The sequence below is a fragment of the Sphaerodactylus townsendi genome, linkage group LG15 (genome assembly GCF_021028975.2).
Source record: "Sphaerodactylus townsendi isolate TG3544 linkage group LG15, MPM_Stown_v2.3, whole genome shotgun sequence".
NCBI lineage: Eukaryota > Metazoa > Chordata > Lepidosauria > Squamata > Sphaerodactylidae > Sphaerodactylus > Sphaerodactylus townsendi.
The window spans coordinates 24,871,049-24,887,589 of record NC_059439.1 but is presented as its reverse complement, the minus strand read 5'-3'; the positions used below and the strand labels follow the sequence as shown (position 1 = coordinate 24,887,589).

The following is a 16,541-nucleotide window of genomic DNA, read 5'->3' as shown; positions in this document are numbered from 1 at the left end:
AATTCTGGTCACTCCTCTTTTTTTTGCCGACTCTGTGACGGGGCCTCTGAGCGACTGTTTTCGTCTCTATGGTATCCGGGGGGAGGGGGGTCGTACGGTCAAAGTGCGCCTGCGCCATCCACAGCCTTGGCAATGAGGGTGCTCGTAGGTAGGTGCGTGCATTTGGGGAGGATGCATGCAAAGCGCTCCCGAGCAATTGGGAAGGTTTCGTTTGCAAATGGGAGTTGCATGCATTGGCTGCGCTTTGGGTTGACCTTGGATGGGGGAGGGATGCCAACCTCCCGGTGATTCCACCCTCCCAATTAATAGGTCAGGTACACTAGTAAGTTAAACCAATACACCTCTGCACCAGTAGCTTTAGGTTCCTAGGATCCCACTACACTTAGAAATATTTTATAAGTCACTAAATGAAATATCATGTATATAACCACTAATAATTGTATTGCTTTTTTTCAATCCACAAGCTTAATAACTCATCAGAGGCTTGTATGTTTACTGATGGCAACCTAGTTATGCCTAAAAGATTGTATACCCGTTGAGGCAGTGATGTGTAGCAACGAAGCTGTTGACTTTGGTGGTATCAATATTTATGTTATACAAACTGTATGTAAAAAACACAGGAAACTATGCAAAAACACAGGAAACAAAAGAGAGTTATTTTTAATTTATTAAGACGGAATGGTAGTTGTCTTTGTTTTTCACCAGTGAGTTGGTTTTTGCTGACAGATTTATTGTAGCCTTCACAGTTCAAGTATACTGAGCAATAAAAAGTTAAGTTACACACAGATTAAAACAAAATACATCAGAAGTCTAAAACATCAAATCAACAGGTTGGATTGGTGATTTTCTTTTAACACTCTTTTGCTCTGATTTTCCTGGCCGCTGGGATAAAAAGGGCCAAATGTATAGGAGACATAAAGGTCAGTATCAGATATTAGGAAACTAGTTTGTCATAATCAGAAAAAGATTGTGTCTGAGAAATGATCTTATCAAGAATTTTTAGCTCCTTCTAAGAGAGCTGTCTAAACCTGACACAGAAAAGAATAAAGTGATAATTTAATAAAAGCCGACTAACCTACAACCACAAATAGAGAGGCTGTGGTGCCTTAAATATGTGAGGGAAGCTATGTTGTGTTAACAGCATTGCATTACATTAGCAACATAAAATTGACATTAACAGGGGTAACTTGCCTGTTTGAATTAGGGGGCGGAACTGGATTCGTGGGCCGAGCCTTAACACAGCTGCTGAGAAGCCGTGGCCATGAGGTGACTGCCGTTTCCCGTCATCCCGGGAAGGACCGTATCACCTGGGTATGTGACATGGACTTATCGTAAGTCAGACCTCAGCCAGGGCAGATGAACGTTCTTCTAAAGCAGGGGTCTTCAAACTATGACCTTCCAGATGTTCACGGACTACAATTCCCATCAGCCCCTGCCAGCATGGCCCAATGACAGGGCTGATGGGAATTGTAGTCCATGAACATCTGGAGGGCCGTAGTTTGAAGACCCCTGTTCTAAAGCGAACACTCTTTCTGAGAGCCACAATGGAGGGGTGTTGAGATTGAATGTCTGAGTGTTAGAGTTAGAGTGTTGAGATCCTGTCTGAGGTAATGGGTTCAATTCCCCACTGAGCCAAAAAAGTAACTGTAGGGCGATCACTATCCCCCAAACTATCCTGGCTTATTAGGTTGTGAAGACAGAAAAAATAAGAGAGGGGAAACTATGTATTTCTGAGCCCCTTAGAGGAGACTGGTAAGAGAAGTGTAGTCAGGTCGCAACCAGACCAAGGTGACCCCATGAAGTTCTACCTCATGGGGTTTTCAAGGCAAGAGATGAGTGGAGGTAGTTTGCTGTTGTCTTCTTCTGCATAGCAGCCCTGGCAGTATCCTATCCCAATACTGATCTTGTACTGTATTATCTGTACTATCTTAGACTGTTAAGGAAACAACAACTGAATGGAAAACTCCTGGTGTCCTTTTACTGCTGTGCTATAGAGAGTTTCTTAACCTACTGCATCTGTGTGTGGTTCTCCAGTTGCACAGTGGCAGATAGGAAGGCGCTCCAAAGGGTGATCACTACTGCACAGAGGATTATCGGCTGCCCTCTCCCCTCCTTGGAAGAACTCTATAATTCCCGAAGCCTAAAGAAAGCCCAAAATATTCTGAGACCCGTCTCATCCAGCACACTCTCTTTTTGAACCGTGACCATCCGGCAGACGATACAGGTCTATCAAAACTAGGACAAAGAGGCTTAGAGACAGCTTCTACTCTAGAGCTGTGGCGATGCTGAACTCTGTGGCTTCGTGTTGATGTGTTTGGGGCTGTGTAGGGATGGAGGGAGGAAGGGGAAAGTGAGGATGGGGTATGAGTCTGGAATTGTGTGCATTGAGGAATGCTGCTGTAAATTTCGTTGTGTGTGCACAATGACAATAAATGCTTAGCTTGTTTAGCTTGGCATAGTGGTTGAGAGTGGTGGACTCTCGTCCGGAGTTTGATCCCCCGCTCCTCCACATAAGCAGTGGACTCTGATCTGCTGAACTGAGTTTGTCTCTCTGCTTCTCCTCATGAAGCCAGTTGGGTGATCTTGGACTAGTCACAGTTCTCTCAGAACTCTCTCAGCCCCACCGACCTCACAGATTTGTCTGTTGTGGGGAAGGGAAGGGAATTCGATTGTAAAGCCACTTTGAGGCTCCTGAAAGGTAGAGAAAAACAGGGAATAAAAACTGATTTTTCTTCTTTCTCATTCCTCTACCTGAAGCCTGCTGGGTGACCTTGGTCTAGTCACAGTTCTCTCTGAACTCTGTCAGCCCCACTTACCTCACATGGTGTCTGTTGAGGGGAGGGGAAGGGAAGGGAAAGGGGTTGTAAGCCTCTTTGAGTCTTCTTAAAGGTAGAGAAAAGCGGGGTATATAAACCAACTCTTCTTCCTTTTGCCCCCAGAATGAACTTTCCCATTCGGGGCTCCCTCCCTGTGAAGGTGTAGTCAACCTAGCTGGGGAAAATGTGCTGAATCCCCTTCGCAGGTAAGTCCCTGTGGAGGTGTAACTTCCAGATGAGTTCTCACACAAAGCGGGAGGGGCATTGAATGTGACTTTCCCACCACTCTTCTGCTGGTGTTCTACTCGGGTCTTTTCCGCTCAGCAGATATAAAACATCCTGCAGACGTTTTTAAAAGATCCGCTTTTGGCCTTTTTTTGTTTGCACAGTGCGGACAAAAAAAAAAAAAGCAGTGTCAACCAAAACGGTTCTTTTTTCCCGCCTGCGGCCTGATGGACATCCTGTCAGTTTCCAGGTTTGATTCTCCGCTCTGCTGCCTGAGCTGTGGAGGCTTCTCTGGGGAATTCAGATTAGCCTGTGCTCTCCAACACATGCCAGCTGGGTGACCTTGGGCTAGTCCCAGTTCTTCGGAGCTCTCTCAGCCCCACCTACCTCACGGTGTGTTTGTTGTGAGGGGGGAAGGGCAAGGAGATTGTAAGCCCCTTTGAATCTCCCTCAGGAGAGAAAGGGGGGATAGAAATCCAAAACTACTCTTCTTCTTCTTCTTCTTCTTCTTCTTCTTCTTCTTCTTCTTCTTCTTCTTCTTCTTCTTCTTCTTCTTCTTCTTCATAGTTGCGCTCGCCATTTTGTGTGCTGCTGCGGAGATTCTGTGTGCCTCTTCCATTTGGTGAAAGTTTTCCACAGAGGTTTCCTCTGCTTGCACCTCACCCAGCGGCCATTGGACTGTAAGAAGTGGCTGACAGTGAGGTCAAGTGGTAACAGCCACAACACCTCAGGATGTTCCACAAAACGTGAGGAGGCTCCCTGCCTCCTATGCGCGGCCAATTTCTACACTACAAAAATTTCTGCACTGCCAAAAATGATGCATGGCCAATTTCTACACTGCAAAAAAAAAAAAAAAATCCCCCAAACAACCCTTTTCTGGGAACCTTTTTGCCCTGTGTCTTTTTAGCGGGAGGAAAATGTAGCAAACTTCTTGGGCAGGTGTAGGTAGCTGCCAGGTGAATTGGAATGAGAGTGGTAGTGATGCCCTGGTGGTCTCTCTTGGTCCTGCAGGTGGAGCGAATCCTTTCGTCAGGAAGTGGTTGCCAGTCGGGTCGAGACCACCAAGACTTTGGCAAAGGCCATCTCAGAGGCTGAGCGGCCGCCTCATGCCTGGGTCCTGATCACCGGTGTAGGTATTTAACTCCATGCTGAAGTATAGTTTTATCCCTCTTGACTATTGTTGAAGGGGAATGAGTTTCTCCGCTTGAATACACATACCCGACCTCAAAGGGAACTTCTGTGGTTTCATGTAAAAAAGTCCGATGGACAACGAGCAAAACATCTTCACTCCGTGAGTGAAGAACTTTTGGAATTCGCTGCCGCAGGCTCCAGTGGTGGCCACTAACTGAAATGGCTTTTAAAAAGAATTAGGCAGGTTCGTGGGAAACAGGTTTATCAATTACTATAATTCATGACTACAAACTGAAACCTCCGTGTTCAGAGACAGTATAACTCTGAATGCCACTTGCCGGAGGTCAGCAACTAGGGGAGGTTTTGACACCCATTCTCTGCTTATAGGCTTTCTGGGGGCCTCTGGTTGGCTACCAGTCAAATGAGATTCTGGGCTAGATGGACCACTGGTCAGTTCCAGCAGAGTTGCTCTTCTGTTCAAACGGGCGAAAGTACAATTTCTCATTTGTCCTGAATATGCTAGGGGAAAAACCCTATCAGCAGCCTATCGCTTGCCAGGCTGAGAGGCACCCCAGTCACTTCTGAGCCACTGTGACACTATGGGATGCTAACAGACATTCTACCTGTGCAGGATGAAAGTATCAGCATCAAAAGGAGCAGCAGTGACGTAGGAGGTTAAGAGCTCGTGTATCTAATCTGGAGGAACCGGGTTTGATTCCCTGCTTTGCCGCCTTAGCTGTCAAGGCTTATCTGGGGAATTCAGATTAGCCTGTGCACTCCCACACATGCCAGCTGGGTGACCTTGGGCTAGTCACAGCTTCTCGGAGCTCTCTCAGCCCCACCCACCTCATAGGGTGTTTGTTGTGAGGGGGAAAGGACAAGGAGATTGTAAGCCCCTTTGAGTCTCCTACAGGAGAGAAAGGGGGATATAAATTAAAAAATATCAATGGATCTTGTCACATGACGGCACAGGCAATGTGAAGGGCTCAGTTTGGATGTGGGGGGAGAGCTTCACTAGGGACCTTGGACGGAAAGGAATGATTTGCTGGTAGGGTAACTGTGGGGGAAGAGGGTCCATCAAATTGGGGATTTCAGGAGACGGAAAGCCCAGAAGCGAAGTGGTTGAGACCGAGGATGTTGTGGGATTAAGAAGGAAAAAAACCAGGAAGGCTCAAGATAATTTTCCTGCCTGAATGCACAACTTTTCATTGATCTGTTTAAATTAATTTTGTCAGTTTTAGCTCAGTTTTCCAGCCTGTCAAGATCATCCTGTATCTTTACCCTCTCTTCTGCTGCTATAATGGCATTATAATGGCGTTCCAGCCCCAACGCCGCTATAACGCCATTATAACACCGCTATAACGCCGCTATAATGCCGTTATAACGCCGCTAATTATGCATATCATTTTTCCTGCCTGAAAGCACAACTTTTCATGCACAAAAGAATGTCCCAGATTTTTGGGAAAACCTCAAGAATGGAGAATTCTGTTGTTGGTAAAAAGAGAAAATAGGCGGGAAAGTGAACTTTGGATGCTGCAGGGACGGTGGCCCATGAAGGCCAAGAAGCAGACAGGAGGAAAAACTGAGCCAAAATAATGAAATGATCTGTAGACGCCTGATGTGCAGTATTCTTCTCCCACTGAGATAGCTGAAAGGTTTCAAAATTATCCAAGCCTTTTTTCCAGGGGCATGCTGGGAAGGCTTGCTCTGCTACACCAACACACTGACCATCTCCTTGTGTCCTGTCATCCCTCAAGGCTATTACCGGCCCAACCACAACACCAAATACACCGAGGAGAGTCCCGGGGGGGACTTTGACTTCTTCTCTCGTCTGGTGACCCGTTGGGAGGCTGCAGCTGAAGTCCCCGGCACGGCCGCACGCCAGGTGGTGGTGAGATCCGGTGAGGTGGGAACCTGGGAAACGGCGTGTGGGAACAGCCAGCGATGAATAGGGAGAAATGGGAACCATATTTTCCCGTCCTCCATGATTTCTCATTGGTCCCAGATTTACTTGGGTTTTTTTTGCCATTTTGCCCCCCCCCCCAGGTGTTGTATTAGGCAGAGATGGCGGAGCTGTTGCCCAGATGTTGTGGCCCTTCCGCCTCGGCCTGGGAGGCCCCATAGCCTCTGGCATCCAGCCTTTCCCCTGGATCCACGTGGCAGATTTGGCAGGCATCATAGCGCACGCACTGGAACATGAGGATGTCAGCGGGATCCTGAACGGCGTCGCCCCGTCTGCGGTGACCACCAGTAACAGGGATTTTGCCCAAGCGATGGGATCAGCACTCAGACGCCCAGCCTTGCTGCCTCTGCCTGGCTTTGTGGTCTCAGCTGTCTTCGGTTCCGAGCGAAGCATCATGTTGCTGGAAGGGCAACGGGTGGTGCCCAAACGGACCCTGGAGAGCAAGTACCATTTTGCCTTCCCTGACTTGCCCTCGGCCCTCCAGGATATCCTCACCTGACGGAGGGGAAATGGGAGGAGAGGTCTCGATTTAATTGCACCTTCTCGGCAGGTTACAAAATAAGGTAAAAGCCAAAGCAGTTTTCTTTTTGGCTGGAAATCTGTCCCCACTCCTCGTACGCATAAACACATATGTTTTAGTAAGCTGTTTACAAAGATCTGATCGTTCACACCCTGTTTGTGAAAGAACATCTCTTGTTCTAGAACTGTCGCGCTCCTTTCTCCATGACACGTTTGGCAAAATAAAGTGTATTGGCGGGAAACGTATCTGTTTGTTTATCATAGGAACATTCCAAAGTGCCATATATCAAGGTAGGCAGTCAGTCAGTCGGTGCCTTTTATTAGCATAAAACAACAGCTGTAAAATGTCAAATAATAAAATCTTCCGTCAGCAATGGACAAAATAAGGACAGTAAAACAATGGCTATCATTTTGAAATAATTGCCCAAAAGGAAGCAACTGTTCGAGTAACCTCAAAAGAATAGTCCTCTAAAAGAAAACATATGCCATATGAAGAACTATGCGTTCTCTTAGACAGTAATAGAGGGTGAATCGGGTGTGCTCGTACATCTGCATTTAAATTACACTCTAGGAAAATATGGTGTAAGGAGTCAGGTGAGCCAAAAGGACAATACCTTTGATGTTTTGGAATTTGATGACATCTACCTGAAGTCATAGCCGAAGGAATGCTGTTAAAACGGGCCAGCATACAGACCCGCCCTGATCAGCAGATAAGGTGGAAACAAGGTAAGTGGCTGGAACGTCATACGTAGGGGAAATTCCCAGTGCTCGAAATGAACCAGCTGCGATCTTGGTGGAATAAAAAAGGTGTCTCTCATCAGGAGCGGAGCGAGGGGTAACTGCCCAGGGCGCGCATTCGCCCTGCACCCCTGCCACGCCCCAGTCCGCCCACGCCACAACCTGGAATGCCCACGCCCAGCGTGCACCCGGGGCAAGACGCCCCACCCTGTCCCCTGGCAGCTACGCCACTGTCTCTCATAGACCCCCAGTCTGTCTGGCTCAGTGTTCTCATTGTCAGCCGCTCTCTGTAGATTCTGGGGTAGAGAAAAGGCCTCCCCCAGACCCTAGCGTGGATGGCCTAGGCTAGCCAATCTCATCGGATCTCGGAAACTAAGCAGGGTCAGCCCAAGTTAGTATTTGCATAGGAGGCCACCAATATCTGGGTTGCTACGCAGAGAAAGTCAGTGGCAAACCACCTCTGAACACCTTTTGCCTTGAAAACCCCATAAGGGGTTGCCATAAATTGGTTGCAGTTTGATGGCACTTTACACACACACACAACCCCTGAAGGCTTTAAATTGGAGATGGTGGGGGTTATAGTGGTTAAGAGCAGGTGCAGTCTAATCTGGAGAACCGGGTTTGATACCCAACGCTGCCCCTTGAGCTGTGGAGGCTTATCTGGTGAACTAGATTAGCTTGTGCACTGCAACACATGTCAGCTGGGTGACCTTGGGCTAATCACAGTTCTTCGGAGCTCTCTCACCACCACCCACCTCACAGGGTGTTTGTGGGGGTGGGGGAAGGGAACGGAGTTTGTAAGCCTCTTTGATTCTCCTTACAGGAGAGAAAGGGGATCTAAATCCAACTCTTCTTCTTCTTGTCTACTGGCCTCCCAGTTTCCCAGCATGCACCATTTAGGAGTTGGCGGGAGTCGCATTGGGGGCTCCTAGACTGATGGTTCTGGGAAGGACAACAGAGATAATGGAGAGCAAGGGAGGCACCTGAAACACACCACCTTAGAACTGCTCCAAGGGCTCTGCTGGCCAGCCCTTCTTTTGGGGATGGGCCACGCGACCACCACCCATGCTCTTGTACCCCACAGAAGCACATGGGGCAACCAGCCCTCAAGCGATGCAGATAACAGCTCGTTCACACCACTGTTTCTAAAGCAGGGTACAATGATCTGGCGCTTCCTAACCAGAGGGGCAGATATTCAGCTCCGTGGAGGGTTGCTGGGCCTCCCGCTATAGCAGAAGACTTCCCACCCACGTGGAGGCAGGCGAGAGAGAGAGGAACGTCACTGTCGCCAGGTGGATCTGAGGGCCGAGCCCCAACTTGAGTAACTGCCTCCTGTTATCGAATAGTTACGGCAGAAAAACCAGTTTGAGACTCTCCCCAATTTGCCTCTCTGAAGCTCGCCAGCTTCCTCTCAGCCCCGTGACTTGCACACCCACAAGAACAGGGGAGATTGCAGAGGAAGAGTGCAGCGGGATTTCTCTACAGGTGCTTGCTTGTGGAAGGAAGGCTGCGGCTTAACGTCACTGTGGGATTACCCCGCTGGCGGCTGTCCTCGTAGCTCTTCTCCCGAGAGAAGAATAAGGGATTCTTTTAGCTCTGCTGCCGTATCGGGAGTAAGCAGCACTTGCAACGGAGTCCGACCTCCGGGTAAGAATCCGGTTTAATAGTATTAAAGGGGGTGGCTGGCGATCTCCCGGGATTACAACTGACCTCCTAGTGACGGAGATCAGTTCACCTGTAGAAAATGGCCCTTCCACTAAGGTCCTCGCCCTCCTCCCCAAACCTCACTCTCCTCAGGCTAAACCAGTGGTGGGATCCAAAAATGTTAGTAACAGGTTCCCATGGTTCCCAGGGTGGTGGGATTCAAACTGTGGCGTAGCGCCAATGGGGATGGGCAGGGCACGACGGGGGCGTGGCCGGGCATTCCTGGGCGGGGCTGTGGCAAGGACGCAGCCGCTGCGCCGGTCCTTGGGCGGGAAACGAATGCATGCAGGCGCAGGCTGCCACGCACGCCGGTGCACCTCCTGCTAGACTGCTTCAAGTTCTGCGCGCTGCTGCTGAGAGTTGGGGCGTAACTGAGGCAAAAATCACGTGGCAAAATCCCCAATGAGTAACCCCCTCTCGGCACACACAAATAATTAGTAACCTACTCTCGGGAACCTGTGAGAACCTGCTGGATCCCACCTCTGGGCTAAACCCCTCAAATCTCCCAAGTTTTTCCCAACCCAGATCTGGGTTGTTGTGAGGATAAGAAGGAAAGAGGGGGATCATCACATAAATTGCCCTGAGATTCTTCGAGGAAGGGGAGGAAGGAAATCTTAACGACCCAACCCAGTTTCAAACTCTGGTCCTTCTCCTCGACGCCGAGCCTCAACCACGCTTACAATTTTACACTTTGGGGTGGTTTCCTGTCGAGAGGAAGAGGCCCTCCGTTGGCACAACAGCTGGTTCCAGGGGAAGTGCTTGTAGGCTGAGCGAGCCCCTCGCGGGTTTGCGGGCAGGCTTTCTCCTTCCGCCCCCTTTGCCGGATTTGCTTCTTGGCAGTTTGTCGTCTGTTTTCCCTGCCGTGGAGGTTCCCACGGGGAGAAAAGCCTCAGTTCCGCTCTTCCGATTTGCGACCCGCAGCGCCGGTGGCCTGGATATCTATACCGAGGTGGACGAGTGGCCCCAGTCCTTGAGGGAAGTCAACGATGGGCCCTTCTCTCCTGTTCTCTGTGCAGCTAACGTCTCTGTTCGCCATTGTCTGGACAAGTAAATATTTCCCTTATCTGCTTCTATTTATTGAGTTAGGAAAACTCCAGAAGATTTGGAGGGTGAGTTTTGAGGAATTACGCATGGGGTAGAAAATGTTGACAGGGAGAAATTTTTCTCTCTTTCTCACAATGCTATAACCAGGGGGCATTCATTGAAAATGCTGGGGGGAAGAATCAGGACTAATAAAAGGAAACACTTCTTCACGCAACGTGTGATTGGTGTTTGGAATATGCTGCCACAGGAGGTGGTGATGGCCACTAACCTGGATAGCTGTAAAAAGGGACTTGGACAGATTTATGATCTCTGGCTACCAATCTTGATCCTCTTTAATCTGAGATTGCAAATGCCTTAACAGTCCAGGTGCTCGGGAGCAACAGCCGCAGAAGGCCATTGCTTTCACCTCCTGCATGTGAGCTCCCAATGGCACCTGGTGGGCCACTGCGAGTAGCAGAGAGCTGGACTAGATGGACTCCGGTCTGATCCAGCAGGCTAGTTCTTATGTTCTTATGTTCTTAAGGGAGAGAGTCTGTGGGCTATAATGCCATAGAACCCACCTTCCAAAGATGCCATTTTCTCCAGAAGAACTAAACTCTGTCATCTGGAAATCAGTTATAATTCTAGAAGGAGGAGGAGGAGGGTTTGGATTTATACCCCACCTTTCTCTCCTGTAAGAAGACTCAAGGTGGCTTACAAGCTCCTTTCCCTTCCTGACACCTGGTGAGGCAGGTGGGGATGAGAGAGTTCAGAGAGAACTGTGACTAGCCCAAGGTCCCCCAGCAGAAATGTAGGAGTGTGGAAACACAGCTGGTTCACCAGATAAGCCTCCTCCACTCAGGTGGAGGAGTGGGCAATCAAATCCGGTATACAACTGTGGGCTCGTAGGGTGATCTTTGAATTAGACCTTCATTGAGCTTTTTTGTACGGTCAGCTAACCTGGGATAATAACCCCTTAGATATGCTGCGATTCCCAACCGGTCTGCTCAATCTTGATCGAAGCGGAGGCAGGAAAGAGACAGGTTGTCCCCTATTGCAAAATTAAGTGGGATTAAGGTAGTGCTGTTTCATTCAATGGTAATTATGGTGGACTTGTTTGTTTTTGGTTTTTTCGGGTAGGGGAGACGTGCACTACGCCCATTTTCACATCCTCTCTCCGGAGGCAGCTGTTGGGGTGCCCAAAATCCACACCCAGGTCAAGGTGAACGGACTCTTGCTGATGTCTCACGACCACCGCACCAACCAGCTAACCCCCAGGAATGGGTACCCCAAGGAACAGATGGGGGACACTACCTTTTGGCAAGTGATGGATGTCCAGTGCCACTACTGGGAGACGTGGGCTGAAAACATCTTCAGGAACCTGGTGCGGGAGATGAACTCCACCTTGCCCCAATCAAGTGAGGAAAACGTTCAGGATCCGAATTTATTCAATCATTTGGTTTGATTCAATATACCGCCCACCCCTGGAGGGCTCTGGGCGGTGTCCAATATACACATTAAAACGTCACCCGATAAAACCAATAACAGCAGACTGAAAACATAAATAACCAAACCAAATACCAATTTGGATGGGGGTGCTGTGTGGTTTCCGGGCTGTATGGCCGTGTTCTTGCAGCATTCTCTCCTGACGTTTTGCCTGCATCTGTGGCTGGCAACTTCAGAGGATCTGATAGTAGGAAAGCAAGTGGAATATAGTCACAATGAAGATAGCAATGTCAATAGGTGAGGGCATCTGAATAGAAGTAGCCTGGCATAGAGTCAAGACAGTGACTAATCAGCTCCACACAAACACAGGATGACTATAGACAATAAACAATCAAAGGGAACAAAGGCCAGGCTACTTCTATTCATATGACCTCACCTATTAATCTTGCTATCTTCATTGCTACTCACCTGCTACATACTTCATTGTTACTCACGTGCCAGGCTACTTCTATTCAGATGGCCTTACCTATTGACCTTGCTATCTTCATTGTTACTCACAGGTATATATTCCACTTGCTTTTTTCCCCTACTATCAGATCCTCTGAAGATGCCAGCCACAGATGCAGGTGAAATGTCAGGAGAGAATGCTGCTAGAACACGGCCACACAGCCCGGAAACAACACAACACTCCAGTGATTCTGGCTGTGAAAGCCTTCGACAATACACCAATTTGGATTCTTTGGAGGGCTGCTTCTGTGACCAGCAGGAGACCCCAAGGCCTCCCCTTTCAACCGCCTGAAGTGGATTTCACCAAGTTCGGCTGCCACAGCTGGGTTCCTCCATAATTCCAATGATTGGGGAGGGTGGGGGGCGTCCCTGATCCTCTGGCAGTGCCATTTAGCAACTGGGAGACCAGTCCAAATAATTATGGGGCCAGATTTGGCCCAGGGACCTTTAATTTCGGCTGTGCCCTGACTACCCTTCCCCTGTGCCCAAATTAACCATGCGAAGTTGCAGCATGGCAGTTGTGCGTTTCTCTAGGAAACAACATTTGAACTCTCCTTCACAAACAGTAAAGGAATGTCTGAACGGTTTAAGGGTTCAATATCCAAGAAGGGTCGAGGATCAGAATGTATTAGACAATATCCATTTGGGCCAGTTTCAATGATCAGAAGAGACCTCAAGAGGCATACAATGCTATAGGGCAATGGTGGCGAACCTATGGCACGGGTGCCAGAGGTGGCACTCAGAGCCCTCTCTGGACACACGCAAACAGTCACCCCCACCCCTAGGCTGGCCTGGGCCACTGGGCTCGATTATTTTTTGGGGAAGCAGTGCAGGTAACCCTGTTAAGCGCTGTTAAACCCCACTGATTTTCACGCGAAGAACTACAGCGCAATCCTTTACCTGGGAGCAAGCTTGGTTGCTGGCCATGGGGCTTGCTTCTGAGTAAACCCTCCCAGGGTCGTGATTCACCCGTTGGAAGAGTTGCACGGTTGCTTCAAAGCAAAGCCACCCACTACCACCCAGCTTACTCCTGAGTAACGCACGCCTCGGAGCCAACTGTTTTTTCTAAACTAAAAGCTCAGTATTCAGGTTAAATTGCCGTGTTGGCACTTTGCAATAAATAAGTAGGTTTTGGGTTGCAATTTGGGCACTCGGTCTCGAAAAGGTTCGCCACTGCTATAGGGTCCACCTTTCAAAGCAGGTATTTTCTTCAGGGGGACTGACCTGCGTCACCTGGAAGTTAGTGGTACTTGTGGGAGATCTCGGAGTGTGACCCGGGCTCCATTTGATGCCCCTGTCTCCAGGCTGCACCTGGAGGTTGGCACCCGGAGGAGACCACTCTAGGACAACACCCACTGGATCTCCCCTGTGCTCCCTTGAGTCCCTGCCCCTTCTCTTGTGCTTCCAGATCTTTATTACATGCAGGTCCTCCACACCTGCGATCTGGACGAGGGCACGGGAGCCTTCCGGCACCTGAGCCGCTACGCCCTCAACGGGGAGGACATGCTCTACTACCAAGGCGGTCCAAAGCGATGGTTGTCCTCTCACCCAGCGGCGGCAGCCATCGCCAAGACCTGGAACCGGGAGACGGACAAGGTGGCTGGCCTTGACACGTACACCGCTGAGGGCTGCAAGGCCCACATCCACCGGACGGCCCCGTTTGCCACTCGCAAGATGGGTAATGTGTGAGGTTATGGGTTGGGGAGCTGTCCAGTGGACTTGGCTGAGTCTAGGACAGATCCAGGTCTAGGAGCAGCAGTGGCGTAGTGGTTAAGAGCATGTGCACTCTAATCTGGAGAACCGGGTTTGATTCCCCGCTCTGCCGTTTGAAGCTAAGCAGGGTCAGCCCAAGTTAGTATTTGCATAGGAGGCCACCAAGATCTGGGTTGCTATGCAGAGAAAGTCAGTGGCAAACCACCTCTGAACACCTTTTGCCTTGAAAACCCCATAAGGGGTTGCCATAAATTGGTTGCAGTTTGATGGCGCTTTACACACACACAACCCCTGAAGGCTTTAGACTGGAGATGGTGGGGGTTGAGGGCCAGCGTGATGTAGTGGTTAAGAGCAGGTGCACTCTAATCTGGAGGAACCGGGTTTGATTCCCCGCTCCACCGTTTGAGCTATGGAGGCTTATCTGGTGAACCAGATTAGCTTGTGCACTGCAACACACGCCAGCTGAGTGACCTTGGGCTAGCCACAGTTCTTTGGAGCTCTCTCAGCCCCACCTACCTCACAGGGTGTTTGTTGTGTGTGTGCATGTGGGGAGGGGGAATGGAAAGGATATTGTCAGCCCCTTTGAGTCAGCTTACAGGAGAGAAAGGTGGGATATAAATCCAAACTCCTCCTCCTCCTCCTCCTCCTCCTCCTCCTCCTCCTCCTCCTCCTCCTCCTCCTCCTCCTCCTCCTCCTCCTCCTCCTCCTTCTTCTTCTTCTTCTTCTTCTTCTTCTTCTTCTTCTTCTTCTTCTTCTTCTTCTTCTTCTTCTTCTTCTTCTTCTTCTTCTTCTTCTTCTTCTTCTTCTTCCTCCTCTTCTTCTTCTTCTTCTAGTTTTCCCCTCTTCTTCCCTTTCAGACCAGCCTGTGGTGACTGTGTATTCCAGAAAAAGGACCGAGGGACAACTGTACCTCGTCTGCCACGTTGCCGACTTTTACCCTCAAGCCATTGAGGTGAAATGGGAATGGAGAGGCCAGCCTGTCAGTGAAGAGCAGGTGACCGGTAGCAGGGTCCTCCCTAACGCAGACCACACGTTCCAAACCCAGCTTCAGATATCGCTTGAAGAATCAGGGGCTGACCCTGACAAATACGAGTGTGTGGTCCAGCATGCCAGCCTGGGAGAAATACCTCTGAGAGTGTCGTGGGGTAAGCAATTCGATTGGCAGCAAGGTATTCACTCTCTTCTCCTGCGCTCCTGTCTGATCAAATCAGAAGGTGTTTCCAAGGGAGCCACAAGGGGCGGGATTCCTCGTGAGCAGGAAGTAGAAGGCAAAAGAGAAAATGGGAGAAAGAGGAAGTGGAAGGCCAAATTTGTGGTTTGTTGATGCTGACAAAGCCTCTTTCTTTCCCCTTCTCCCCACGCGTTTCCAGGCTGCGAACAACGGAGAGTTCCCCTCTGGGCTGTGATTGTCATTCTGTCCGTCCTGGCAGTATTGGGACCAGCCACACTTACCTCTTGGCTCAGGAAAAGGAAAAGCACCTCAGCTGTTCAAAGAAGGAACATTGTCTATTCGGTCGCCACCACCTCTTAAATACTGGAAAATCTGCCCACACGTTTTAACAAATACTTTCGACGACACAAAGGACTAGCTTCCGTTATGGCGATTTATGCACTTGCGGTCTGCTTTGTGTTGCGCATTCATTCCCTTCAGGTTGGCTTCTCTGTAACCAGGGGCGTATCGAAGGAAAATGGAGCCTGGTGCAAAATCTGAGTTTTCCGCCCCTGACCCCCGAATGAGCTATCGCCCTCCCCCACCACGACCAAACAATGTTTGGTTCTGGTGGGTTTTCCGGGCTGTGTGGCCGTGGTCTGGTGGATTTTGTTCCTAACGTTTCGCCTGCATCTGTGGCTGGCATCTTCAGAGGTGTATGCTGGGGGGAAGAATTAGGACTAATAAAAGGAAACACTTCTTCACGCAACATGTGGTTGGTGTTTGGAATATGCTGCCACATACCTGGATAGCTTTAAAAGGGGCTTGGACAGATTTATGGAGGAGAAGTCGATTTATGGCTACCAATCTTGATCCTCTTTGATCTGAGATTGCAAATGCCTTAACAGACCAGGTGATCGGGAGCAACAGCCGCAGAAGGCCCTTGCTTTCACATCCTGCATGTGAGCTCCCAAAGGCACCTGGTGGGCCACTGCGAGTAGCAGAGAGCTGGACTAGATGGACTCTGTCTGATCCAGCTGGCTTGTTCTTATGTTCTTATGTATCACAGAGAAAAGTCTGTTTTCTCTGTGATACACCTCTGAAGATGCCAGCCACAGATGCAGGCGAAACGTTAGGAACAAGATCCACCAGACCACGGCCACACAGCTCGGAAAACCCACCAGAACCAGTTGAATCCGGCCGTGAAAACCTTTGACAATACATCAAACAATGTTTGTTTGCACCAGGTCTTGAAGTCAGTGTATGGACCCGGGGGGGGGGGGGGGGGGAGGAGTGTGGGGGGTGTTTTTCCACGCCCCCACTTGGCTAAATGGTGGAAGCCCAGTGACATTTGACTCCATATGTCCCCAGGGGTGGTGTGCCCCTGTCTATAACTCACACAAATCCCCCTCTCCCAAACCCACCGTGCCTCAGATTAGAGAATCCCCCCAGTTTCTGAAACCTCTGAATACACAGTGTGTAACAGACTTCCCTCTGTGATACACTTCTGAAGATGCCAGCCACAGATGCAGGCAGAACGTTCGGAACAAGATCCACCAGACCACGGCCACACAGCCCGGAAAACCCACCAGAACCAGTTGAATCT

General features: G+C 49.6%; 2 protein-coding genes across 2 annotated transcripts; both read left to right on the top strand.

Moving 5' to 3' along the window:
• Positions 1–58: 58 nt before the first annotated feature.
• On the top strand, positions 59–6,896 carry SDR39U1 (short chain dehydrogenase/reductase family 39U member 1). The gene is made up of 6 exons (XM_048518201.1): positions 59–148; positions 1,205–1,311; positions 2,940–3,022; positions 4,053–4,174; positions 5,930–6,073; positions 6,219–6,896. Exons 1-6 carry the CDS (start codon positions 133–135, stop codon positions 6,632–6,634), a joined length of 888 nt encoding a protein of 295 aa, XP_048374158.1. The 5' UTR covers positions 59–132; the 3' UTR covers positions 6,635–6,896.
• A 531-nt stretch (positions 6,897–7,427) lies between these two features.
• On the top strand, positions 7,428–15,525 carry LOC125444262 (hereditary hemochromatosis protein homolog). Its single transcript, XM_048516690.1, has 7 exons — positions 7,428–7,489; positions 8,789–9,039; positions 9,837–10,143; positions 11,260–11,537; positions 13,481–13,750; positions 14,643–14,930; positions 15,156–15,525. The coding sequence occupies exons 1-7, from the start codon at positions 7,428–7,430 to the stop codon at positions 15,314–15,316; spliced, it is 1,617 nt and encodes a 538-aa protein (XP_048372647.1). The 3' UTR covers positions 15,317–15,525.
• The last annotated feature ends 1,016 nt before the right edge of the window (positions 15,526–16,541 follow it).

Coding starts and splice junctions, on each gene's coding strand:
- SDR39U1 (XM_048518201.1), top strand. Junction 3,023..4,052: donor GTGCTGAATCCCCTTCGCAG/GTAAGTCCCTGT, acceptor TTGGTCCTGCAG/GTGGAGCGAATCCTTTCGTC. Junction 6,074..6,218: donor CCAGGTGGTGGTGAGATCCG/GTGAGGTGGGAA, acceptor CCCCCCCCCCAG/GTGTTGTATTAGGCAGAGAT.
- LOC125444262 (XM_048516690.1), top strand. CDS start 7,428: ATGAACCAGCTGCGATCTTGGTGGAATAAAAAAGGTGTCTCTCATCAG. Junction 10,144..11,259: donor GTTCGCCATTGTCTGGACAA/GTAAATATTTCC, acceptor TTTTTCGGGTAG/GGGAGACGTGCACTACGCCC. Junction 14,931..15,155: donor ACCTCTGAGAGTGTCGTGGG/GTAAGCAATTCG, acceptor ACGCGTTTCCAG/GCTGCGAACAACGGAGAGTT.